The 27,613-nt window shown below is 39.4% G+C and overlaps 1 protein-coding gene across 2 annotated transcripts in view; it reads left to right on the top strand.

The window, feature by feature from the left end:
- INTS4 (integrator complex subunit 4) overlaps positions 1-27,613 on the top strand; it is a 116,427-nt gene that overhangs the window by 82,300 nt on the left and 6,514 nt on the right. For both annotated transcript variants that reach the window (XM_015078868.3, XM_027039860.2), the window contains 8 exons: positions 1,454-1,587; positions 2,675-2,832; positions 11,837-11,930; positions 15,074-15,154; positions 17,661-17,791; positions 23,255-23,314; positions 25,128-25,287; positions 25,492-25,635. In XM_015078868.3, the coding sequence (XP_014934354.1) occupies positions 1,454-1,587; positions 2,675-2,832; positions 11,837-11,930; positions 15,074-15,154; positions 17,661-17,791; positions 23,255-23,314; positions 25,128-25,287; positions 25,492-25,635 (962 nt within the window). The remainder of the gene's footprint in view (positions 1-1,453; positions 1,588-2,674; positions 2,833-11,836; positions 11,931-15,073; positions 15,155-17,660; positions 17,792-23,254; positions 23,315-25,127; positions 25,288-25,491; positions 25,636-27,613) is intronic.

Below are 27,613 nucleotides of genomic sequence, written 5' to 3'. Positions count from 1 at the left end.
ATAGTTGGAAGATTGTGTTGTTTAGGAAATATGTTTGTCTGTTAGTGAAAGAAATTGCCCCCAAATGTAGTTTAAACAAGTTATGGTATTTACTTTTCTTCAAGGTAAAAGAAATCGGGAGGCACACAGTCTAGTGCTGGTATAGCAGCTCTACATTATTCTTAGTGATCCTAGCTGCTTCTTTCTCTTCTGCCATTTTCAGTTGTCCAACATTGCTGTCAGAGCTCCAATAGTCAGGCCCAGGTTCTGAGCAGAAAGCTAGAGAATATTTGGAGTAAAATGAGTATTCTATTAGCAAAGAAGAATGGATATTGGGTAGGAAAATAGCAGGCACTTCTATAGGGATACATATGGAAGATTGGAAACTATGTTTATCTTTTAATTTCCAATTTTCTCTTTGTTATAAAATTAATATGAAAAGGAAAAAAATCCACACAGTTGAAAGAAGAAACTTCATACTTAATATTCGAAGTCCTACTAATCATAGTAATCGACCATTAGTATTTTGGTGTATTTCTTTTTTCCTTTTTTAAGCCTTGGGATTGTGTTTTTGCTGTTATTTTTTAACATAGTTTATCTCATCATCAAATATCTGATAATAAATAGCTGCCATCATATCCTCTATGTTAGAGCCTGCTTTTTGCACTTATGACAAAGTGCTTGTGATACAGAAGAATTTATACATTCTTCATAAATATGTTTTTCTTCTTTTTTAAGTTTATTTTTGAGAGAGTGCAAGTTGGGGAGGGGGAGAGAGAGAGAGAGAGAGAGAGAGAAAGAAAAAAGAAAAGAAAGAAAAGAAAAGAAAGAGAATGAGAATATGAATCCCAAGCAGGCTCTGGGCTGTTAGCGGGAGCCTGACATGGGTCTCAAACTCACAAACTGTGAGATCATGACCCGAACTGAAAGCAGGAGTCGAATGCTTCACCGACTGAGCCACCCAGGTATCCCCATAAGTACAATTTTTAATGATTGCATAATACTCCATCAAGTAGATGAAACACAGGTGTATAAGTCATTCTCCTGGTTTGGGACACTTAGTTTGTTCCTGATTATTTGCTATTATAAATGATTCTGTACTATATGATTATTTACTTAGAATACAATTTGAGATGTAGAATTACTCAACATTCAAAAGGCTCTTACTGTCTAGTGCCAAATTATTATCCAAAGGAATTGTGCCAGAATGTACCTTAGTAGGCCATGTACCAAAAGTTTCTATTTGTTAGTATTCTTAGCACCATCAGGCATTATTTTAAAAAACCTTTGGTAATTGGGGTGGTAATTGGGGTAACTTGGAGATGGGTAATGTATCTCGTTGTTTGAATTTGCATTTATTTGTTAGAAAATTGTCATTTAATTGGAGTTTTGGGGGTGGGAAGTTGGGACACTGGATTTTGGCCCAGCTCAACCTTTTATACCTCCAGGTCTCCTTAACCCACTCACGCATCAGACATTGCAGTTTTGGTTCTTATTTTTAATGCTGCTAAAACCTGTCCAACAATGCCAGCATTGTTCTCAGATCATACCTTCAGGCACTATGCCTACCTCCGAGACAGTCTTTCTCATCTTGTTCCTGCCTTAAGGGTATGTTGAAAACAGCTGTTGTCATTATTTTTGGTTTTTTGATTTTTGGTCCTTTGTGGTTGTCAAATAGCCAAAAGCAGACTGTATTTTCTCTGAAAACACGTTAGTTCATTCATTCTCTTTCTCTCTTGGGCTCTCTCCCACTGTTTTGTACTTTTGCTTCTATAACTTTTACTTTTTAAGAAGATTCATATTCTAAATGTCCCTGAGTTATTGGTTATGTTATGTTAGGCAAGAAACAGGCATCTGGAATAGCATATTTTGGATCAAGGATTAGATTGTGTAACATTTTAACCATTACATAAAGCCATAATTTTCAGCAAGTTTATTTTTTAATAATAAACCTTTGTTTTTTTTAAAACCTAGAGATACAGAAAGAAAAAATTTTTTTAATTAACGATAATAATAATAATGGCAAATACTTATTGAATGTTAACTGTGTGCAGGCACTTTTCTGAGCTCTTGATTTGTGTTAACTTATTCCTGCTTAGGTGACTCTAAATGACTTTATTTAGAATAATTATATGTACGTGGTTAAAAAATCTAAACTGTAAGTTACAAAATTGTAAGTGAAATCCTTTTTGCTCTCCCCCATCCCTTTCTTGGAGGGTAACTAGCAGTAAGAACAAGAATTATAATTACCATCATATATAAAAATTTATAATTACCATCATTTAAAGCATGCTATATAAATTTATTTTGGAATAAATCATTTCCCTATGAATTGGAAGATCGAATGAAGTTTAAAAATAAATGTGACAACAGACTGATTATTAGTTCCATTTCTATGGTTAGCCCATTTATTTCAGTTAGCAATAGAAAATAATACTATACCATTCTCTTTTCTTTCTCCTTGCTGCTTGTGGTTATATTGTATAGACTATATATATTGTATAGACTATATTCATTTTCTCTCTCTCCATTTCTCCCACTGAAGCTAAGGAATGAAAGAAAGGTTGTTTACACAATTACCTCACCTGTTGTTCCTTTCCTGTATTTGACTCATGTTTTTTTTCTCGTTTCTGTGTGTTACCAGAAGCTGAGCCACAGAATTTGATAGCACTATAACACCACTATGTTTGCTTAGTTACCAGGTAGAAAGCTAGTGTCATCGGCTGTTTCTGCCAATATCACACCTCATGAGGACCCTTCCCATCAGTTCCTGCAGCAAAGCCTTGAGAGGGTGTACAGTCTTCAGCACCTGGACCCTCAGGGAACCCAGGAGCTGCTGGAGCTCACCATCAGGTGAGATGTTTTTTTGACAGAGTTAATACTGTTGTTATGCTCAGCTCTTTTGCTTTCCAGTGTTGGCCTATACTCACACATGGTTTTATGATCTGTTTATATTTGCATTAGTTTGGAGTTTGAGCATATTTCAAAGAAAAACTCTTTGTGTTCATGACCAGATTGATGATAAGCGCAAAACTCGAAAGCATTAAAGAGAAGCTGTTTTTAATTTTTCTTTCCTTGCTAATATGCAAGGAATGCAAGTTATGATAGGTGACAGAAAATGTAAAGTAGCAGTGACTTAAACAAGAGGAAAGGTTAATTCTTTTTTGTAGGCAAGGCAGAGCTGAGATGGTTATCAGGGTCCTAGGTGCATTTTTTTCTCCATCTTCTAGATCAAGTGGTCTCTGTCTAAAGATCCAAACTCTGAACTATCCCCTCTGTACTCCAGGCTGCAGGAAAAAGGAAAGAGCAGGAGAAGGGCATCATTTCTAACCCCATAAATAAATAAATAAATAAATAAATAAATGTATGTATGTATGTATGTATGTATGTACATATGTATCTATAAGAATCTCAAGCAGGCTCCATGCTCAGTGCAGAGCCTGACACAGAGTTCGATCCCATGACCCTGGGATCATGACCTGAACCGAAATCAAGAGTCGGGCACTCAACTGAGCCACCCAGGCACCCCTCCTCACGTCCTTTTAAAGACACTTCCCCATGGCACAAAAACAGACACTGAGATCAATGGAACAGAATAGAGAACCCAGTAATGGACCTACAAGCGTATGACCAACTCATCTTTGACAAAGCAGGAAAGAATATCCAGTGGAATAAAGACAGTCTCTTCAGCAAGTGGTGCTGGGAAAACTGGACAGTGACATGCAGAAAAATGAACCTGGACCACTTTTTTTCTTTTTTTTTTTTTTTTTTTTTAATTTTTTTAATGCTTATTTTTGAGAGAGAGAGACAAAGTGTGAGTGGGGGTGGGGCACAGAGAGAGGGAGACACAGAATCTGAAGCAGGCCCCAGGCTCTGAGTTGTCAGAACAGAGCCTGACACGGGGCTCGAACCCATGAACTGTGAGATCATGACCTGAGCCGAAGTCGGATGCTAAACCAACTGAGCCACCTAGGCTCCCCATGGACTACTTTCTTATACCATACACAAAAATAAATGCAAAATGGATGAAAGACCTCAATGTGAGACAGGAAGCCATCAAAATCCTCGAGGAGAAAGCAGGCAAAAACCTCTTGACCTTGGCCGCAGCAACTCATTACGTCTCCAGAGGCAAGGGAAACAAAAGCAAAAATGAACTATTGGGACCTCATCAAAATAAAAAGCTTCTGCATAGCAAAGGAAACAATCAGCAAAACTAAAAGGCAACCGATGGAATGGGAGAAGATATTTGCAAACAACATATCCGATAAAATGTTAGTATCCAAAATCTATTAAGAACTTATCAAACTCAACACCCAAAAAATAAATAATCCAGTGAAGAAATGGGCAAAAGACACGAATAGACACTTTTCCAAAGAAGTCATCCAGATAGATGGCTAACAGACACATGAAAAAATGCTCAACATCACTCATCATCAGGGAAATACAGATCAACACCACAATGAGATACCACCTTACACCTGTCAGAATGGCTAACATTAACAACTCAGGCAACAACAGATGTTGGCGAGGATGCGGAGAAAGAGGATCTCTTTTGCGCTGCTGGTGGGAATGCAAACTGGTGCAGCCACTCTGAAAAACAGTATGGAGGTTCCTCAAAAAATTAAAAATAGAACTAACCTACCACCCAGAAATTGCACTACTAGGCATTTATCCAAGGGATACAGGTATGCTGTTTCAAAGGGACACATGCACCCCAATGTTTATAGCAGCACTATCCACAATAGCCAAAGTATGGAAAGAGCCCAAATGTCCATCGATGGATGAATGGCTAAAGAAGATGTGGTGTATATATATACAATGGAGTATTACTCAGCAATCAAAAAGAATGAAATCTTGCCATTTGCAACCACGTGGCTCGAACTAGAGGGTATTATGCTAAGTGAAATTAGTCATTCAGAGAAAGACAAATATGACTTCACTCGTGTGGAGACTTTAAGCCATAGAACAGATGCACGTTAAGAGAAGGGAAACAAAAGTAATATAAAAACAGGGAAGGGGATGAAATGTAAGAGACTCTTAAATACGGAGAACAAACAGAGGGTTACTGGAGGGGGTTTGGGAGGGCGGATGGGCTAAATGGGTAAGGGGCGTTAAGGAATCTACTCCTGAAATCATTGTTGCACTGTATAGTAACTAACTTGAATGTAAATTAAAAAAAAAAAAAAAAAAAAAGACACTTTCCCCAAATTGCATGTTCTGATTTTACTTGCATCCCACTGACCAGAAGTTAAGTCACATGGCCATAGAGCTTCTAGGGGCTAGGAAATGTAGTCTTTATTCTGGCTGATCAGTGCTTTGTTAACATTTGGTGGCTCTGATACTTAGGAAAAAGGGGAAGATACTGGGGAACAACCAGCAGACTCTGCCAAACCTTATTAGGATGTCCTGAATGATAGGAGAAGAATTGAAATCCATTTGCCTTTAGCAAAAGCAATATCCATCTGCTTTTGTAAATAAGGTTTGAAGGCAGAGTTGAATAGCACCATAGACACCGTATGGCCTACAAAGCCTAAAATATTTACTGTCTGACCCTTTACAGAAAGTTTGCTGACCCTGAAGTGATGCCTCTATCATATTTTGTTTTTCTCTTCTGCTCCCTTAACAGAGTGATTAGTTAAGGGCCACTATCTGAAGTTGTTGGCCCTGAGCCTAGGAAAATAAACTCTACTTTCTGACTCAGCCCCACATAAGTAAACATTTAGGTTTTGTTTTTGACAGTTTGTATCCTGTTGGCACTAAAGCAAGTACAGAATATATAAAAGCAAGCTTGTTCATCAGCTGCAGTGCTGGCTGTTAGGTGCTCAGTAAACACCTGTTGATCTGAGTTGCCTGCATGTTCTGGTGAGAGCCCTGCTGGGCTTCAGGCTGGTGGGACCACTGTTCTGGTGCTGTGGTTGGTCCTGGGCACTGTTTCTAACTTGAGTGCATTCTGAGGAGGGTGTCCAGGATGGTGAAACATCCAGAAAGGAAAGCAGATGGTATAGTAGTTATTGATGACCTACTCTGTTTTACAAATATTACTGCAGTTAGATATTGTTACCATTTCACAGAGAAGAAATGGGAATGTGGGGAGGTGAAGCAATTTGCGAGGAATAGCAAAACTGAGGTTTGAATCTAGTTTTGTTTGACTTTAAAGTTGATGCTTTGTGGGGTGCCTGGGTGTCTCATTTGGTTAAGCATCCAACTTCAGCTCAGGTCATGATCTTGCTGTCTAGGTGTTTGTGCCCTGCATTGGGTTCTTTGCTTACAGCTCAGAACCTGAATCCTGCTTCAGATTCTGTGTCTCCCTCTCTCTCTCTGCCCCTCCTTCACTCGCTCTTTCTCAATATTAAGGGGCACTTAGGTGGCTGATTCGGTTAAGTGTTTGATTTCGGCTCAGATCATGATCTTGCGGTTCATGGATTTGAGCCCCACATCGTGCTCTGTGCTGACAGCTCAGAGCCTGGAGCCTGCTTTGGATTCTGTGTCTCCCTCTCTCTTTGCCCCTGCTCTGCTTGTGCTCTGTCTCTTTCACTCTCAAAAATATTAAAAAAAAATTTTTTTTTAAATTAAAGAACAAAAAAACCACATAAATATTGATTTTTTGTGATGCGCAGCAGGCATATCTAACAGGCGATTCCTGTTACATCAGATGACCCTTGGGGTTCTGCAGAACTTACATTTTTGGTAGTTGTTGCAAAGTGAAATGTCAGAGTTTCATACAGAAGTTTCTCTGATTAGGACTCTGATCACTTAGTTGTTAGTATTAGTTTGAAACAAACTTCACCATCATACACACCCCATTCCCTTTGTTGTAATCCAGGAAGCACCCATTTAATCTAACTGAATCTCATCGATAGAATGTGTACTATAGTTTAGTTAGGGCCCTGGGAAATAATTTGTTTGTTCCTTGAATTTGACATAACTGTTTTGTCTTCATCATTGTACCTTGGGTATTGTATAGGAGCTCGGTAAATATTTGTTGAAAACTGTAGTTGTGATCACTTAACAAGGAATGAAGACTTTTTTTCTTTTTTGAAGCTTATTTATTTTTGAGATAAGAGAGAGAGTAGGGAAGGGGCAGAGAGAGAAGGAGACAGAGAATCCCAAGCAGGCTTTGCAACATCAGCACTGAACCTGACACAGGGCTTGAGCCCACAAACCGTGAGGTCATGACCTGAGCCGAAACCAAGAGTTGGAGGCTTAACCAACTGAGCCACCCAGGTGCCCCAGAAATGAAGACTTCTAATATTGTTATAGATGGTATTTCCTTCTGGCCATTTCTCATCTCCAGATTTATGGATTTGTTGTTTGGTAAGGCTTTGCTGTCCTTGATCATAACAAGAGGTATATTGTCTGTCAAGCGCCTGCTATATACCCACTTTTTTAAGTGCCTTATGAATTGAATTTGAAAACAATTTTATGAGAAGTACCCCATTTTTTAGAAGTACCCCATTTTTAAAATGAGTGAGGGAGCTGGGGGTTCATTCACTTGTTACACTGTTTTTGAGTATCCATGATATGCTAAGCAGAAGGGGTACAGTAGTAAACAAAATAGTTTCTGCTGTAAGAGATCTTATAGCCTGGTTGGGGAAATAGCTAGGTAAATAAGAAATGCAATATTGTGTTTTCCATGCTGCATTATGGGGAGTACAGGGTTCTCCAGGATAACGGAAGGGAGGCACCTAACCCTTCCCTGGATGGCTAAGCAGTTACCTGAAGAATGAATAGAAGTTCATCAAGTGAAGAAGGGAGAAGACTCTCCAGGACGGAGAAGATAGCAAAGTCTTGGACTAGAACATAGGTCTTTCCAGCCCTTCCATCTGGTCACACTGCTCTGTTTCTGGTTAACAGTTTGTAGGACACAAATGCACCTAGGATAATGAGATTTAAAATCCAAAGGAATTGATTGAAGCCTTACTTTTTATCATTTCCTAGGCTCATGATCTTGGGCCTCAACACCCTCATCTGTAATTTGAGGGTTGTATGTACCTGCTCATAGGACTGTTGTCAAGATTATTATCATGATCTATGCAAGGTATTTTGAGAATAGCAGTTACATAGATAATAGCCATTTATGAAATGTTTTAAAATTTAAATTGTGGCTCTTCTGACAGAGTAGACAAGCTCTTGACATTTTGTAAGTAAATCCAGTCCAAACTTTATAAATGCTACTTAGTGCCAACATGTGGACTAAGGATTGCTGAAGTATGTGTTCCTGGGAGGGGCACTTTTGCCCTCTCAAATCACATTTGTAGAAATATGAGTTAATATGCATCTAGTTTTAAATCCATTTAGGTGTCATCTGTGTTTGATGCAGTTCATAAATAAATGAAAAGACTGTAGTGTGCCTGGGTGGCTTAGTTGCTTAAACATCTGACTTAGGCTCACATCATGATCTCGTGGTTTGTGAGTTCAAGCCTCACATCAGGCTGTCTGCTGTCAGCACAGAGCCTGCATCAGATACTCTGTTCCCCCCCTCTCTGCCCCTTCTCTGCTTTCTTTCTCTCTCTCAAAAATAAACATTAAAACATACTTTAATATTAAATAAATAAATGAAATATGATATGGTTTATTAAAAAAAAAAAGATTTGTGGAGTTCAGACAGACCTGAGTTCAAGGCCTGTTTTTGCTACTCATTAGTCTTGTAACCTTGGGCAAACTACTTAAACTCTGATCTTCCCTTTCATTCTCAGTGAAATAGGATTAATTACAATTTGCAGTGTCAGGATTAAATAGGCTCAAGCAAGGAAACACCTAGCACACCTAGTATAGTGCACATAGATGGTGCTCTTTGTACCTGTCTCATTAAAGAGTTTATAGTTTCCTGATGGATGTTTAAAATTAGGCTTCCTGAGGATTGTGGGCATAGATAGGCACAGAGAGGAAGCAGTAGGATAAGGGCATTTTGTCCAGGGTTAGCACGTTTCTTATTTTGCTTGTACAGTAGTTCAGATTTCCTGTGGCTGGTTGGGTTACATCTTGTTCTGTGCAACTGAGAACAATTGTGGCAGTGTAGGTGCTGTAGAATAGCTTAACACCGGATAGCCGTCAGCTAATGTATAGTCAGCTGGTCAGTGTTCACTATAATTGTTAACAGAAAGGCAGAATCTTCCTGGAGAGGAAACGTTTCAGAAATACAGCGATTCAGGGCTGTCTTCGCAAGAGAGACATCAGAGATGTGAAAAGAGAGGGATCAGCTGGCCACCAAAGTAGCATTGCACAGGTGTGGTTAGCTAGTACAGGGCCTTGCCTTTTACTGTGCTGGATTCTGACAACAGCACACTTCAGGAACCGCTCCAGCCACCAAAACTCACAAGAGATGGATCTATAAGGCACTGGTCCTAATTTTTTCAGTCACTTTGGGAAGAACTCATTCTGTGTCCTTTTCTGGGGCATCTCCTTCCTGATATCAAGGTCCGTAGGTGGCAGCATTAGCTATTAAAAAGTTGCATGAGGGGCACCTGGGTGGCTCAGTTGGTTAAGCATCTGACTTCTGCTCACATCATGATCTCGCAGTTGGTGAGTTCCAGACCTGCATCAGGCTCTCTGCTGTCAGTACAGAGCCCACTTCTGATCCTCTGTCTCCCTCTCTCTTTGCCCCTCCCCTTTTCTTTTTCTGAAAAATAAATAAACATTAAAATAAATAAACTTTTTTTTTTTTAAGTTGCATGAGATTAGAGGGATGGGTTTACTCCAGTGGACAGTTTTGTACAGGCTATTGTGAAACTTTAGATGATGAACTTTATATTGTGAAACTTTATGCCACTCCACTTTCCTTGTGACCCAGATCTTCAGGTTTTCACAGCTGTCATTTCTATATGAAATTTTGATTTTGCCATTAAAAAACAAGACCACTTTCCATGAATGCTTTCTGAGGTGGATTATTAGGTTACACAAACACACACACTTCTCCCCCCCACCAAAAAAGAAAAAAGAAAAACAATGTGTTGTGTTTTTTTTGGTAGATGTATAGTGTTTCCCCAGAAGAATTAAAGAAAAAATTTTTTAATGTTTATTTTTGAGAGAGAGAGAGACAGAGCATGAGTTGGGGAGGAGCAGAGAGAGAGGGAGACACAGAGTCAGAAGCAGGCTCCAGGCTCTGAGCTGTGAGCACCGAGCCAGCCCAACACGGGGCCCCGAACTCACGAACCGTGAGATCATGACCTGAGCTGAAGTTGGATGCTCAACCAACTGAGCCGCCCAGGCACCCCTATGTATCCCCAGAAGAATTTAAAAAAACTGGCAATGCTGGGTGCCTGTGAGAAGGGTGTACTGCTTAACGGTACAATGGGATAGGAAGGTGGACTAACTTAACTGCATATCCTATAGTATCTTTTGAATTCTATACTTCATTGGTTAATTCTATAGCTTGGTATGTATTGTCTATTCAACAGATTAAAAATTTGAAATCCATAATTCCAGTCCCCACACAATTTTATCTGTGTGTGCCACTCTCTGTTTTCTTGTCCACGGGCAGCTCTGTTTTATATTTTTGCAATCATTTTGTCTGTACCTGTATCCAGCTAGGATATGTTTAGTTTCAGGTATCTGACAACCTCATCTCAAACTAGCTTACAGTGGCTTTTTATTTCTTCATACAAATAGAAAATCAGAGGCAGTTCTAAGTATGGTATGGTCAAGTAGTTCATTTACATCATTGAAGATCCAGTTCTTTTGTCTCTCTGGATTTTTCTTATCCTCAGCATTTGCTTTATCCCAAGGCTTTTTTCTTTTAGAGTTACAGTATGGCTGCCAGGCAGTCAGGACTGTAAGTGCTCTTGTTCAGTCTAGCGCATGTTAGAGGTAGAGACAGAAAGACAGAGACACTCTCAGACCTGCTCCAAGCATGGAATATACATCCTTGCATTAGGACTGACAAGGCCAACTTAAGTCATGTAACCAGGGAGATGACATATACTAATTGGCTTAGTTCAATCAGAATCTACCTGGAACTGGGTTTGAGGACACCTTCCCTTGAACAAAATCAGAGTTCAGTTAGTGAGGAAGAAGTACAGAATGGCTAAATGGGTAAGGAGCCAACAAAGCCTACTACAGTATCTTAAAAAAAATTTTTTTTTCCTGATGATAACAAAAAATACTTGTCTATTGTATGGAAAATAAAGCACAGTTGGGAGAAGGCACTAAAAAGCACCTAATACCTCTATCCAGAAAACCACTTTGCTATACTTTTCTTCTACACATAGTTTTTACATAGTTGAGATCATACACCTTACTACCATTTTATATTTTAATGTCTGTAGAATATTCCACTATAATAGTCTGTGTGTACAAGAGTGAATGTTGTGGGGTATAAAGCAATTCATTTGTTTTTAAGCAATTTTTTAAATTTAAATTTTAGTTAACATACTGTGCAATATTGGTTTCAGGAGTAGAATTTCATGATTCATCACTTACATACAACACCCAGCGCATATTTCTGTTGGATATTCCCCGTAGAATTATTTCTCAGCATAAAGCTACTGATCAAAATATTTGACCATGTGTATGACTTTTATAATGTAGTGCAGTGTTACTTTCTAAAAGAATTGTATTTGCTTAAACTGCTACCAAAGCATGAGTGAACCAATTTCATTATAATCACTCCAGCATTGGGTTCTGTCATTGTGGGGCACCTGGTTGGCTCAGTCAGTAGAGTGCACAATTCTTGATTTTGGGGTTTTGAGTTTGAGCCCCACAAAGAGTGTAAAGATTACTTAAAAAAATAAAGTCTTTGAAAAAGAATTTGTGACCAATTTATTTACTAGGTATAAAATGGTAAAATGCTTTTGATGTGATCTTTATATTGATATCATTATCCCTATCCAATGTGTGGCTTGGGTTTTATTTACCATAGGGATCTGCAGAGACTTGGAGAACTTCAGTCTGAATTAGCAGGAGTTGCTGACTTCTCTGCTACCTATCTTCGGTGTCAACTTCTTCTCATCAAGGTGGGCTTGAATCCATTGTTTGTGACTGTGCTTATAATGTGCATAAAGTGTATAAGAATGCACTTGAATGGATTCAGCAGTTCTTTTAGGCCATTAATGTACAGTCTTATGTAGCTGCTTAGCAGTGGAGAAATTATTTACTTGGCAGTGTAATTATATTTGTCTCTAAAGAATTGTTGTGTGGGAATTTAAATTTTTTTAATTTGGAAGTATTCTTTTATCATTATATAATTAGAGTAGATTGGATAACCATTTTCATTAGAATCATATGGATTTTAAATTGGTTTTTATAATTTGATTAGCATAGAACTTTTATATTATTTTCTTAAAATGCCAGTTTTACTTTGTCGAAGTCTTATTAGTCAAAGGTTGATTTCATTGCTTTTAAAATGGCCACCTTGCTGGCATTCTATATTAGGTGGTCAGATTTCATATATATACACACAAAGTTGGTAACCAAGAAGCTGTTTCAGTTTGCTGAGTTGAAAATGTGTTCAATTAGTTCACTAGCTTTCAGCTTCTGCAGTAGAGTTCTCTAAATTTAGGTTTAGGATTTAGGGGATCCCTCTTGCTTTATGTGCCTTTATCTTGGCTTTAGTTCCAAGCGTCTTTAGTTACTTATTCTTTAGAGTGATTATTATATTTTTTTAAGTTTTTTTCTTTTTTTTAAGTTTATTTACTTTGAGAGAGAGGGAGCATGAATGCAGGAGGGACAGAGAGAATCCCAAGCAGGCTTTGCACTGGAAGCAAGAGCCCGATGCGGGGCTCCAACTCACGAATGTGAGATCATGACCTGAATAGAAATTAAGAGTTGGAGACTTGACCGACTGAGCCACCTAGGTGCCCCTGAAGTAATTATGATATTTGACTAAAGTCAGAGTAAATGGAGTAGTTAGAAATTATTTCTCACTTTAAGATACGTGAGCGGGGCGCCTGGGTGGCGCAGTCGGTTAAGCGTCCGACTTCAGGCAGGTCACGATCTCGCAGTCCGGGAGTTCGAGCCCCGCGTCAGGCTCTGGGCTGATGGCTCAGAGCCTGGAGCCTGTTTCCGATTCTGTGTCTCCCTCTCTCTCTGCCCCTCCCCCGTTCATGCTCTGTCTCTCTCTGTCCCAAAAATAAATAAACGTTGAAAAAAAAATTAAAAAAAAAAAAAGATACGTGAGCTTAGGGCTTTGCAGGTGTGTGTATATATGTGGAGGTGGGTGTGTATACTGAAATGGGTTGGGATTTAAACAGCTCTTGTTTGGCTAGATAGATTCTTTCAAATGTGTATGATGTGTATACCTGTGTAACCACCACCAGTCAAGATGTAGAGCATTTCCATTATCCCCAAAAGTTCCTCTGTGCCATTTCGCAAAGTTTTTTGTCTTTTCCAAACCTCTGTGTAACAGGGCTAATGATAATTCTACCTAGGTAAGGACTGGTAACAAGCAAGGTGTGTAAGAGCCCTGTGCTTAGTGTTTGACACATAGTGAATGCCATGTCATTGTTGGTCTTCCTTCTTTCTTGGCTTCTTATCTCTATAAGGAATACAAGCAGGTCTTTAAAAAGAATCCGGTTTTCTACAGTAGAAAAAGAGAAGAAAATATTCCTACGAAGAACATAGAACTATGTTGTTCACTCAGTGTCATGGAGTGTCAGGGTAGGTAAGGGGAAAAGGCTTAGAACCAAAGACAGGCAAATGTTTGATAACAGGGTAAAAGCGAAGTAAATTCTGGCACAACTACTCAACAGTATATTCTGTAGCCAGTAATGATCTTTATGAAGAATTATACACCATGACAAAATACAGTTGTTATGTACCAAAAAAGCATACAAAATTATTTCTGCTTTGAGACTACAGCTATATAAGAAGCATACATATAAGAAATGACTCGAAATGAATTTTCAAAAACAAGGGTAGTATGATTTGGGTGATTTAAAAATTTCTGTATCTATAATTTAGACCTGCTACTGTCTTAACTGTATCCTCACCAGGTACATGTGACTATTGATTACTTGAAACGTTAGTTCAAATTGAGATGTGCTATAAATGCTAAATACACGCTGATTTCCTAGAGTTGGTATGAAAAAAGAATGTAAACTATTAATTTTTTAAAATACTGACTTTTTAGTGAAATTATAATAAATACGCTAGGTTAAATAAACTATACTATTAAAATTAATTTTACCTCTTTTTACTTATAAAAATGTGGCCCCTAGAAAACATAAAATTATGGGGGCGCCTGGGTGGCGCAGTCGGTTAAGTGTCCGACTTCAGCCAGGTCACAATCTCGCGGTCCGTGAGTTCGAGCCCCGCGTCAGGCTCTGGGCTGATGGCTTGGAGCCTGGAGCCTGTTTCCGATTCTGTGTCTCCCTCTCTCTCTGCCCCTCCCCCGTTCATGCTCTGTCTCTCTCTGTCCCAAAAATAAATAAAAAACGTTGAAAAAAAAATTATGTATATGGTTTATGTTACGCTTCTATTAGGAAATTGTTACTTTAGGTTTTCTGTAAAGCCATTAAATTATGTCTGTAATGAGGAAGGACTGAAAATAAGGGACTACAGCAGAGATTTATAAGAGTTGAGAGATGGGGCCGTTCAGATGAGAGGAGAGAGATGGAAGGTAAAATTGTGGCTCTTAGTGCTCGTTTTGAACACAGATGGAGAGAGAGGGAGGAATCTAGGAAAGCCTGTTGATTTCTGGGTTGGGTATGTCAGTAAGGTGATAGGCTGTTCAAAGGATAGTGAACATGGGGCAAAATAAAAGCCCCATGGAAGGAGCTTGGAAGGAAGCTCAAGGAAGAAGGGTCGAGGCAGCCTAGGTAGTCTAGTGGCTCTGGGAACAAGGAAGGATGAGAACCCTGGAAGCTGGCTTGCTTGCACATTTTGGTGAGACCTCGATGGCTCCTGCCCTTTGCTTGCAAGCACTGATCTGATCTGGATGTAGGGCCTTTGGGACAGGAATTGGATTGAATGGGGAGGAGCTCAAACCTTTGGTTTCCTCTTTCTTTATAGTAGGCAGGGCTTATTAGCTTAAAAGAATAAGATTGAGAGGAAGTCCTAATGCGGTAGATTTCCAAAGCAAAACAAACACATAAGCCTCAAATGACATGCCAGTCTTTTTGATCTCTTTGTTCATTTCTCTCCTGATTTGTCTGTGTAGGCCTTGCAAGAAAAGCTTTGGAATGTGGCTGCCCCATTGTATTTGAAGCAGAGTGATTTGGCCTCAGCAGCAGCAAAACAGGTAAACGTATCGGGACCTTCTCAAATGGATCTCTATCTAGGAATTGTCTCGTCTAAGTTGGAGTCAGAGGCTTTCATATGGCTCCACGCCTCTGTTGTGGCCTCCCCAGTTCCAGCCTGTGACAGAAGTTAGTGATATGAGAAGCAGCATAATTAGGGGACACAGCACTGGCTTGCTTGCTTCCTTCTTCCCTCCCTCCCTTCCTCCCTTCTTTCCTCCCTTCCTCCCTTTGTTCCATCCCTCTGTCCTAGGGCAGGGGGAAGAGAAAGGGAGACAGAAAATCCCAAGCAGGCTCCGCAGTGTCAGCACAGAGCCTGATTCAGGGCTCAGTCTCACGAACTGTGAGATCGTGACCTGAGCCAAGATCAAACCGGATGCTTAACTGACTGAGCCAGCCAGGTACCCTTTAACTGGATGATTTCTAAGATGCTTTATTGTTCTAAAAATATATTATTATCAGTTTGTATTTTAGATAGACTAGAATCCAATAAATACTGTCATAAATCGTTCATCTGAAAGTATAGCTGAACTCATTTTGAGGTTGTTTATATTTTTAGCCTGTACCATCTCTTGAATGTTAAAAGGTCCTTATGTTATCCTCAGTTCATTAAGTAGCTTTTAATTATATTTGCCTTGAATTTATTTCTGTGTAGCTTTGAGCAGTTTCCCTTCATTCTTAGGTATTGGGATTTAGTGAACTCTTCTCTGGGTCATGTCTTCCAGATTGGGAGTCGGTATATGATCGAATCATTATGACCCAGTAGCAAGCTAAAGATGGTGACTGTGATTGTTAAAGTACAGTTCACTAAGTAATTTCAGGTCTATTTTAATTAATTATCACAGTAATCCCATTAGGTAAGAATAAATATTAAGTCCATTTTATAGATTGAACAGTTAAGGATCAGCAGGTTAAATTCATAGCGCTATAGGTAGTAGAATTAGGGAATTGAGCCCATAGCTCCTGTTACCCACAGTGTTTTGTTTCCCTTGTTCTACTTGATCTTTCATCTGACCTAGATTCCTCCTCAGATCTGCTCTGTGGCTTATTGTAGGGGAATAAAGCCTAATGACTAGTACTCCAGAATGGCAAGGATGGGACCAGGGAGCAGTAATCTGAGAGGAGGAGGGGAAAGGAATCCTCATTACTAGGTTCTAGATACTGTACTAAGTGCTTTCCATGCTCCATTTTATCCTTTAAATTTTATGACTTTGGGGCTGTTTCTTCCCTGTTTACAGATAATGAAACTGAGGCACTATGTAATTAACTTGTCTTACTGCCAGTTGTGGGAGAGTCTGGAGTCCTTTCTCTGACCCCAAAGCCCTCAAAGGAAGACAAGCACAGATTCGGGAGAGAAGTATCATTGGATGAGAGTAGCTGATTTGGATAGAAGAGAGCAAGAGCTTAATGCACTGGGCTTGATCTGAGGTCATAGATATTGTTTTCTGCACTTGTTCTCTCTCCAGACTCCCTTCAACAGACCAGGCCCATGGAACAGTCTGTCTGGATGACTAATACGTGGTTAATGGTTCCTGATGCTAAATCCTTGAGGACTTTTCCTGGGGTTGGGTGTCCATACACAGTGTTTATTCATTTGTACCCACAGTTTAAGGGTAACAAACAGTGCTTTACAGTTTTATCAGTGATTAAACTTTTAATATCTTCACGTCATCAACTAAGATGACTTTGTTACCAGATGAAAGTCTTTTTTTTTTTTTAATTTTATTTATTTTTGAGAGAGAGAGAGCAAGTGAGCAGGGGGGTTGGGGGCGGGCAGAGAGAGAGAGGAAGACAGAGAGTCTAAAGCAGGCTTTAGGCTCTGAGTTGTCAGCACAGAGCCTGACAGAGAGCTCCAACTCAGGAGCCTTGAGATCATGACTTGAGCCAAAGTCAGATGCTTAACCGACTGAGCCACGCAGCCACCCCAAAAGTCTTTTTTTTTTTCAAGTATTATCTTTATTTGAGAGAGAAATAGCAAACAGGAGAGGGACACAGGGAGACAGAATCCCAGGCAGGCTCCACACTGCCAGCACAGAGCCCTCTGTGGGGCTCGAACTCACAAACCATGAGATCATGACCTGAGCTGAAGTCAAAGCATCGGATGCTTAACTGACTGACCCACCCAGGTGCCCCCCCGAAAATCTTTTTTTTAACTAACAAAACAACTTACTCTCTTTTTGTAAGATATACTAGAGTAATTTCTCACAACACATATTAATTTTTATCAAATTATCCCAATTTCTCTCACCATAGGCACTTAAATATCTCAGTTCAGTACTAAAACTCAGTTCAGGGGTGCCTGGGTAGCTCAGTTGGTTAAGCTTCTGACTTTTAATCTCAGGTCGAGTCTCAGTCTCAGGGTCGTGAGTTTGAGCCCTGCATTGGTCTCCATGTTAGGCATGGAGCCTACTTAAAAACAAACTCTGTTCAGAATTGCACCTAGAATTCTCTGTTGCTCTCAAGACCATTATGATACTTTTACTGATTGTTAATTACCTTTCCTTATAGATCATGGAAGAGACCTACAAAATGGAGTTCATGTACAGTGGTGTGGAGAACAAACAGGTGGTGATTATCCATCACATGAGGCTGCAGGCCAAAGCCTTGCAACTTATAGTAACAGCACGGACTACTCGAGGGTAAGATGTGTGGCTGGCTAAAAGTGAGGCACAGTCCTTTCAAAGACGCTTCCAAATGCATTCAGAGATCTCACCAAAGTTAATGAGAAGTGAAAAGATACTTAGGAAAGATTAGCTAAGAGGTATACAAACTCTTCATTTTCTCAGACATTCCAAGTTCTATCTTTGGAACAAATTAAGTCTCTGGAAAACCCCTCCAGTGGCTCTCTGTTGCCTACAGCACAACATAAGACTTCAGTAGACAACAATGACATTCTTTTTGGTCCTTGCTAGATTTCTTTAAGAATTTAGTGCCAGGAACCATTTTTTCTCTTCTGAAGGGACTAGTAAGCTCTCCGAGGCAGTAAAGACAAATTAAGAGAATGTGCAGTGTAGTGAGACTACCTTGTTCAAACCCAGACCTCTCCACTTCCTAGTTGTTTGATTATGAATGGGTTTTTTTAAGCCTCTCTGTGCCTTGTTTCCCTGTCTGTAAAAAGAGAATGATGACAGCATCTGTCTCATGGGGTTTTTATGAAGAATAAATGGGATAATACATGTAGAAGCACTTAACATGGTACTTGGTACATAGTAAGAGCTCACTATCGGACTTTCTAATAGAATTGTCATATTTCATTGGTTCTAAAATGCACATTTAAAATTTTAACTTCTCTGAAATTTTGATTTTATACTTTTTTAATTTTGATTTTGCCATATTTTGATTGAAAGTGTTTTTATTGTCCGTTTCTTATTTCATAAAATAAAGGTGCATCTTAAGAATGATGCATTGTAGATTTGATACAATGCAGTAACTTGTTCCCAGGTGGAGGACACATGTGATGCTTAGTCAAGTGATTGTGTCCGTCTAAATGTGGCATAGAGAAGGAAATAGGAGTGTTTTTAAGCACTGAAAAATACCGAGGCAGAAAGAACATTCTGAATGTTATTTGATTTCTTCACTTATTTTGATCTAGTGACCTGATAAAATCTGGTAGTGATTTAATCTTAGAGATAGCCATACATCCATTTAACAAATGTTTAATCCCTACTATTTGCCAGTCACAGCTGAGCAAAGACAGGTGCTTGTGTTGGCATCTACACTTTTTTATTTAAAGAAAATAGATATATTCTTCAGTTTATGTATAATTACTAAAAAAAAAAATTTTTTAATTTAAATATTGCAGATTAAGTGAAGGTTCCCTGGTAATCTACCCCTTCTAAAACAACTGTCAACAGACTCTTCCCAAGCCAGATAAACACATCTACATTATAAATGTGTGCGTATTAATATAAATGGAATAATGATATACTTTGTGTTCTGCCTCCTTTAAATTTCATCCAACAGTATTTCTTTTTTTTTTTTAACATATAATTTATTGTCGAGTTAGCTAACATAGGTTGCATACAGTGTGCTCTTGTTTCTGGGGTAGATTCCTGTGATTCATTGCTTACATATAACACCCAGTGCTCACCCCAACAAGTGCCCATCACTCATTTCCCACTGCCCCCCCACCATCAACCCTCAGCTTGTTCTCTGCACTTGAGTCTCTTATGGTTTGCCTCACTGTCTGTCTGAAACTGTTTTTGCCCCAACAGTATTTCATTTTTCCATGTCCTTATACAAAGACTCTAATATATTTGGTCTTTACTTGTACTGTAGTAATTTATATTTTCCATTTGTGTGCATTCCTGCTTCTTTTCTTTCCCTTCTTTTCTTTTCTTTTCTTTTCTTTTCTTTTCTTTTCTTTTCTTCTTTCTTTTCTTTTCTTTTCTTTTCTTCTTTCTTTTCTTTCTTTCTTTCTTTCTTTCTTTCTTTCTTTCTTTCTTTCTTTCTTTGCTTTTGCTGGATTGGTTGTTTTCTTTATATCTTTGTTTCATGCAAGGGTTTGAAAGTTCTGATCCTACTTCTCTTGTATGTGCTGCTGAAGCGAGCATGAGTTCTGATCCTACTTCTAACCTTTTCAAGTGAGAGGCAGTACAAGATAGGGGTTCTTTGTTGCTTAGACTCAGATCTTGATTCCCACCATTTGGAAACTTAGTAACCTTGGACAAGTTACTGAATATTTCTGTGCCTCATTTCGATCCCTGTAAGTTAAACTAGGATAATAATAGTATCTGCCTCGCCCTCATAAGGATATTGCAAGGATTATCAAATTATTATATGTAAAGCTCTTAAAATACTTGCCTGACTCATTCAGACTAAACACTTGATAAATGTTAGCTTATATTAGTTGTAGAAATAGTATTTTTACTTATTTTTACTTACATTTTTAATAAACATATTCAACTTATCAGCACAAAAAATTAAATAGACTTTTTAATCACCTTTATCACAGTCACCTCAGATCAAGATGAAAGTTCTAATGTGTTTTTATTTCATTGTCTCATACTGTTAAATAGTTCGGAATTAAGTTTCAGCTTATTATGTTTTTATAATGTATTTAAGAATCCTTTCTTAAAGTATGCATTAATCTTTATAAGTACTTTTTCAAAATGAGTTAGCTCTAACTTGCTCACTCATTTGTGTGTGTGTGTGTGTGCCACAGTTGCTTTTTAAAATTCCTTGTCCTTTTTTAAAAAAAATTTTCTGTTTATTAATTTTTGAGAGAGCGAGAAAGCGAGCACGAGTGGGGGAGGGGGAGGGAGGGGGTGAGGGAGACACAGAATCCTAGGCATGCTTCAGGCTCCGAGCTGTCAGCGTAGAGCACAGTGTGGGGCTTGACCTCATGAACCACAAGATCGTGACCTGAGCTGGTCAGATGTTTAACTGACTGAGCCACCCAGGCACCCTTCAAATTCCTTGTTCTAATTCACTATTTGACAGGAGTGCATTCTCTAGTAATTGTTTTTCTGAATAAGTATGTAAGTGGTACAGTCATTGAGACCCTGCATGTCCGAAACTGCCTCTCTTTTGCTCTTATGCATAATTGGAATTCTTTCAGAACTCTGTAAATGTTGCTGAGTTACTGTTTAGTATTTAATGTTACAGTTAGGATATCCGATGTCAGTCTGGTTCTCTTTCCTTTGTTTCCTTATTTTTCTTGGTTCTTTTTTTTCCTCTCTGTTTAGAATTCAGAAATTCTACCAGGATGTGTGTAGATACGTGTTTTCTTTCAATGCTTTTAACTGACCTTCAGTGGGACTTTGAAGTATAAACTCTGCTTTTAGCTCAGGGATCTTTTCCCAGCCATTATTTCTTTAATTACTACTACTTCATCCACTCCAGTCTGTCATACTGGATGTTGTGTCTTCTGGATCTATTTTCCCGTATATCTTTTTTCTCATAATTTCCATGTCTTAGCTTTTCTACTGTGTATTCTGTGTAAATTCCTCAATGTGCTCCTTTTTTTTTAACTTTTTTTTTTAATCTTTTTTATTTTTGAGAGAGACAGAAAGACAGAATGCAAGCAGGGGAGTAACAGAGGGAGAGGGAGACACAGAATCCTAAGCAGGCTCCAGGCTCTGGACTGTCAGCACAGAGCCCGACGCGGGGCTCGAACTCACAAACCGCGAGATCATGACCTGAAACGAAGTCGGACGCCCAACCGACTGAGCCACTCAGGCACCCCTCAATATGCTCTTTTAAGTTATGACTTCAGTTTTCATCATTTTTCAATACAGTATTCCTTACTTTTGAGTTGATTTCATTATTACTGTTCATTTACCAGTATGCTTTCTTCAGTGTGTCCTTTTCATAGCCGTTTCTCTTGCTTTATCAGTGCAGTATCCTTTCAGATCTCCTCTTTAATCTCACTGAGGTTATTTATTATAATTAAAAAAAAAGCTTTTCTGAGCTTTCTTGCCTTGACTTTCTCTCACTGAGGTCTGCTTGGTCTCCTTTACAGCCCTGATCATAGCATCTAATGATTTTCCATTGTCTTTGCATACTTATAAATGGAAGTAGATCAGTGTTTGGTTTCCCAGTGGACTTTACTTTTCCTCTGCTTTCCTTCCTTACCCCGAGAAAAAAGTGGAGGTTCTTAGTGATAAAGGCCTACTTCATATAGCATGTAGGTGAGGCTTCTTGGTCTGTTTTGGGGTTTGGAGGTAGTTCCCAAATCTATTTTATGTTTTATTATTGGGAAGTTCTACAAGATGACTCTATATAGGCAGACCCCACATTGATACTGCTTGGCTGAATTGTTTTCTTTTTACCCCCTCCTGAGGTCTCCTTTCCAGCCCTCTTACTCCTGGGGATCTTTAGTGGGTGAACCTCACTATCAGATTGCAGTTCCATTTTCTGGTAGTTTATCAGAGTTAAGAAAGTTTCAAGTGCTGCCTGTTTTTTAGGAAAAGAATTCAAATGCATGTTGTTTGTAGAGTAAGTTTCCATTTGTCATTTCTCATTTATTTGTTCATTCAACAGATATTTATTGAATAGTTGCTTGTGCCAGAAAATATATATCAAAATAATTAATATAAAAGTCCCTGCTCTCATGGAGCTTACATTTTAGTAGAAAGACTAAACTAGGTTATTAAGAACCTTGACACCCTTTTCTTGCATGTTTTTACATAAGGAGAGCGTATTTGTCTGTTTTTCCTCACTGGAATTTTACTCCTCTAATGAATACAATATTAATGAAAATAAATACAAAGTTTCATTTGGAAATTACAAGAAATAAAAAGAAAATGAGTGGCTGTGAAGCCAGAGAAGCCAAGTGAGGAAAGAACATAGTCCTGTCTATGGGCAAAGTAGTAACAACACTTTTCCCCTTCTGCATGAGAATTTGACCTTTGGTTAACTTTCTAGGTATATTCCCTGGAAACCTGGTATATCAACTGTATTTACTAGGTAACACTGTGATCATAAAAATTGTCACTGAGAAAACTGCATATAGACCAGAAGGGACTATTAGTAAACTGTAATTGCCTGATGCAGACACCATAGCTTTGGGTTCTACTGAGTGCAGTGATTCTTTTAACTGGGCACATCCCTTGTGGGGACCCTGGAGGGTATGCCTATGGATTTGTTTCAAGAGATGTTAGCACCTATGGAGCGTGAGGCTTCTAATCCAGGCTGGTCTCCAAACTCAACTGACATAGATGTCATCTCCTCGTACCTGAGCTGTCTGTCCACGGCAAGATCACAGCTCCCAGACAGCTCTGTGGATGACTGAATGGAGTGTGGTGAGGACTCCTGCAGGGGAGGAACGTGGCGCTGGATTGTCTGCAAGCTGTGCTTCTGCCCTGTATCCTTAGTGAGTCTGATGCCAGGCACGGTCTATGATAGCCCTTGATTTTGAGTGTTCATTGAGCCTGATAGCCACCGAAGTGTTTTAATTGGGTCTTGGCATTCTGGCAGATATTTTCCCCCTAGGTCCATTAGGAATCTGCTCTTCCTTTTAGAGATAATTTTGATAGTGTAATCCTCTGATTTCCTTTCACGTAGGCTCAGGTTTCTGGGAATTTGGTCCTCATTCCTCAGTTCGAAGATTACGTAAGCCAAATATATGTATGTATGTTTGTTTTTCTCTTTTTCTACAGAGTTGACCCCTTATTTGGGATGTGTGAAAAGTTTTTACAGGAAGTGGACTTTTTTCAGAGGTAACTATTTCATTACCATCTAGCTTACTGACTCCTGGTTATGCAGATAACAGCACATAGAGGGCAACAAGAGCAATCAGAAGCTAGAATCCTTGGTTTAACCCACGCATCCAACCTGTTATCTGTGGCAGTGTGCCCTTGCGCATTTTTTTTAGGGGTATGTAAACTTCTTTAAACTTAGCTAAATGTGCAACAGTGGTACAGTAAAAATATCGGGAATCATTTGGATTCAACATTCAGCTGGGCCACAAAAAGACAAGTATCTAGATGGTAAAACAAACTTTTTTGTTGAAAAATCTCAACAAAAAAGTTCTTTTCCCCACTGTTCTTTATAGAGAAATATGGAAATTCAACAACAGTAATCTACAAAAAATTGTTCCATAATTCTGTAGGTAGCCTTTATTTTGTAGTACAGCTATGTTTTCTCAGAATTCTATATGAAATAAATAGGTTAAAACAGCTCTAGTAGATGAATGGAAGGCTTAGCGAAGAAGTGGTAGTCGAATTGGTGACCAGACATGTGATGTACTGGCAATATAATACTAGGAGGAAAGAATTTATAGGATTTTATAGTCTAATATTAAGTCAGATATTTCATTCTTCCACCCCTTATCCCTGCCCCCATGAACTTCATCAAACCTGAAGTTTACATGACTATACTTTTGAGTCTTCATCTGGGTGAGATAGCTTCCTGTAGGGCTGAGTTGCAATACCACGCTTCACCAGTGGGTGCTGCTCTCTAGCAGATGATACACTCCAGTTTGGCTCTTTAAGATCCTAGTTTCACATCTCAACTGAGTTCATGCCTTACTTTGGTTTTAGATTTTTTTCTCCCTCCCTCCTCCCTCCCTCCCTCTTTTCCTTTTTCTTTCTTTCTTTCATTCGTTCTTTCTGAGAGAGTCTGTGCGAGCAGGGGAGAGGGGAAGAGGGGGGAGAGAGAGAGAGAGAGAGAGAGAGAGAGAGAGAGAGAGAGAGAATGAATGAATCTTAAGCAGGCTTCATGCTCAGTGTGGAGCCCAACGTGGGGCTTGATCCTACAACCCTGGGACCATGACCTGAGCTGAAATCAAGAGTTGGATACTCAACCGACTGAGCCACCCAGGTGCCCTTGGTTTTAGATTTAAGATGGAGAGTCTTTTTGCACATTTGGGTTGAAGAGACTTTTAGGAAGGTGATAGCTCTGGTATGCCATAGTTTCTCATCTCTTGCATAGAGTTGTACATTCTTTCTTAATTCAGCCCCTGAGTCCCTGCACTGCTATTACCTCAGTGAAATAGTTTTCGACTGTCCCCTTCTATAAGGCAGGAGTACTGTGGAATCAGAGCTGGGAATGAGTTTATTTAACATTTTTAAGCCTCAATGCAACATCCTTTTCTCTGAATCTCTGTGTTCCTTTCTACAAATACAAGCCCCATTAAGATAGGCATTTTCTTCTCTTTTGCTCACTGTTATGTCCCTGGTGCCTGTGATAGTACTTGGCACTTGCAGTCTTAAAGACGTATTGTTAACTTAATTAATGAATCTGTAATATGAAAATAATGATTGTAACAATGCACACGATTGCTGGGAGGATTAAATAAGATCATGCCAAACACTTGAAGAGTATATCTGGCACATAGGGGTATTCAATAAACAAGGCTATCAGGATGCTCATATCACCAAGGCGTAATTATCTAGGTGCCTGGCTTTCTCATTCAGGGACCATGAGCTCCTTCAGTTCATCACTTCTCCTACCTTAGGATTTGGCATATGTTTGGGGATCATCCTGTGGTAAATGAATGCTTAGTCACTTGGCTTCTGTTTGTTCCTGCAGGTGTTTTATTGCTGATTTGCCCCACCTACAGGACAGCTTTGTGGACAAACTTCTTGACCTGATGCCCCGACTCATGACATCCAAACCTGTAGAAGTTGTCAAAATTGTACAGACCATGCTGCGGCAGAGTACCTTCCTACACCTCCCCCTTCCAGAGCAGGTCCTGTCAAGTCTGTTCAGACAGTCAGAACTGTTGACGTTGGTGATCTTCTTTGACCGGTTGAATAGCTGGGCTAGAGCCTTCCCTCTGATTGGTTTTCACATGTTCACCTGTTAATAATGAGACAGAAAGCTGCACGGATCATGTTTTGTCGCCCAGGGATGACCTGGCTTCAGGATCATTATGTTTTTTTCTTGCTTGCAGATCCACAAAGCTTCAGCCACAATCATTGAGCCAGCAGGCGAGTCAGACAATCCTTTGCGGTTTACATCCGGGTTGGTTGTGGCCCTGGATGTTGATGCAACCCTGGAACATGTGCAGGATCCCCAAAGCATCGTGAAGGTCCAGGTCTGTCAGATTTTGGTCCTCATAGAGCTTCTAGACCATGTGTTGAAGCATTTAACTTCAGCAGCCCTGTAATTTCTACCTGACGGACAGAAAGTGAGGAGAGAGAAGAGATGATTCTTTTTTTTTTCAACGTTTATTTATTTTTGGGACAGAGAGAGACAGAGCATGAACAGGGGAGGGGCAGAGAGAGAGGGAGACACAGAATCGGAAACAGGCTCCAGGCTCTGAGCCATCAGCCCAGAGCCTGACGCGGGGCTCGAACTCACGGACCGCGAGATCGTGACCTGGCTGAAGTCGGACACTTAACCGACTGTGCCACCCAGGCGCCCCGAGATGATTCTTAATGGTAAAGAGTCTTGATGTGAATCCCATCTCTTCTGCTGATTGTGGTTTAGAGCAAGTTACTTTAAACTCTGAACTTCAGATTCTACAACTGACAACTAGGAACAATTGACACTGAAAGGAAATGAAGTATATAAAGCCACTGGTACCCAGTAAGCGTTCACTGAATGACAGAGGTCTTTCTAGTCTTACAATGTGAAGTTAAAACTTGGTATTTTCAGGGTTGCAAGCAAACTGTAATAAACAAATCCTTTTCAGGCTGTGGTGGGTCCACTTGGTGAGCAAAATTTATGGGTTGAAAAAATCACTAGGGAGTATTTTTTCCTAAATTAGACATATTAGAGACACATGCCAGATGCAGTAGAGATACCAGTCAGTTTAAACAGTCTGCAGTTAAGCCCCACAAAAATACTACCCACTTGCCCATCCATCCACCCATCCACGAAGTAATGCTTACTCACATGATGAGCACTAGGGTTGCAGGGGTGAATGTGTTAAATTCTTGCCCTCAGGATGCTCAGTTTCAGTGAAAGACAAATAGATATGCAGTTATAAAACAGAAGTTCAGTCATCATTCAGACATGCACAGAAGAATACTGGGGCCCCTTAATAAATACCTGATTGGTCGCATACTATAGGCCTAATTTTGGGAACCCATCTGCAACACTACCTTCTGAAAAAAGACCCAGCCATTTAAATGAGCTGACTTATTCTCAAGAATAAGAGACTGACTGGTTCACTAAAGTAATGGAGTAATGTACTGACTCAGCTTCTGACTATGAAACTAGGAAGTTTCAAAGACAAGAATGGAGGGGAACACAATATGCCACTCTAAATATGCCTCTTTGGCATAAAGAATATTTGGGGATGATTGTTTTTGAGAGGCCACAGAACCTGGAGAATCTCTAAAAACAGAGAAGTTGCCCTTTTGTGAGGGAAATTTACATTTATAAGGGAAATCACCATTTGTAAAGGTGTCTCCTTTGTACCTGGAAGAGAAGGATTACTAAATCTCTAGAAACTCTTTTATCAGTGAAGCGGGCACTAATTTAAGTTTGCACAACAGGGGCACATGTCTGGCTTGGTTGGTAGAGCATGAACCCCAAGTTGGGCATAAAGATTAATATTTATTTACATATATGTGTGTGTGTGTGTGTGTGTGTGTGTGTGTGTGTGTGTGTTTATTTATTTATTTATTTATTTATTTATTTATTTATTTATTTTTTGCATAGCGATCTTACCTTTGTTTATTTTGCTTACCTAGTAACCTCCCATAACTGGCTCCCTCCCACCGCAACACCTTCCTTTGGTCTTTGGTGGAAGGTGGTATTTAAGGTGATGTCTTGGGCCATTTCAGGGAGTTAATCAGTTTTCCTGGGTATTTCCTATGTACACAGGATGTTTACATGTTTTAAACTTCTGTTTTTCTCCTGTTTATCTGTCTTTTATTATAAATGTGATCTTAGCCAAGAACCTAGAAAGGTAGAGGGAAAATTATTTTTCTTCCCCTACAGGCTTAATTCCAATTTTTAGCTACTATAAAAAATTCTGTAATATATTTACAATACACACACACACACACACACACACACACACACACACAGTGAGACAATTTAATTTGGACGCTGTGGTTGGA

Source organism: Acinonyx jubatus, chromosome D1, assembly GCF_027475565.1.
Source record: "Acinonyx jubatus isolate Ajub_Pintada_27869175 chromosome D1, VMU_Ajub_asm_v1.0, whole genome shotgun sequence".
NCBI classification, from domain to species: domain Eukaryota; kingdom Metazoa; phylum Chordata; class Mammalia; order Carnivora; family Felidae; genus Acinonyx; species Acinonyx jubatus.
Note: the sequence above shows the minus strand (reverse complement) of the source record. Positions and strands in the feature narration are given on the sequence as shown.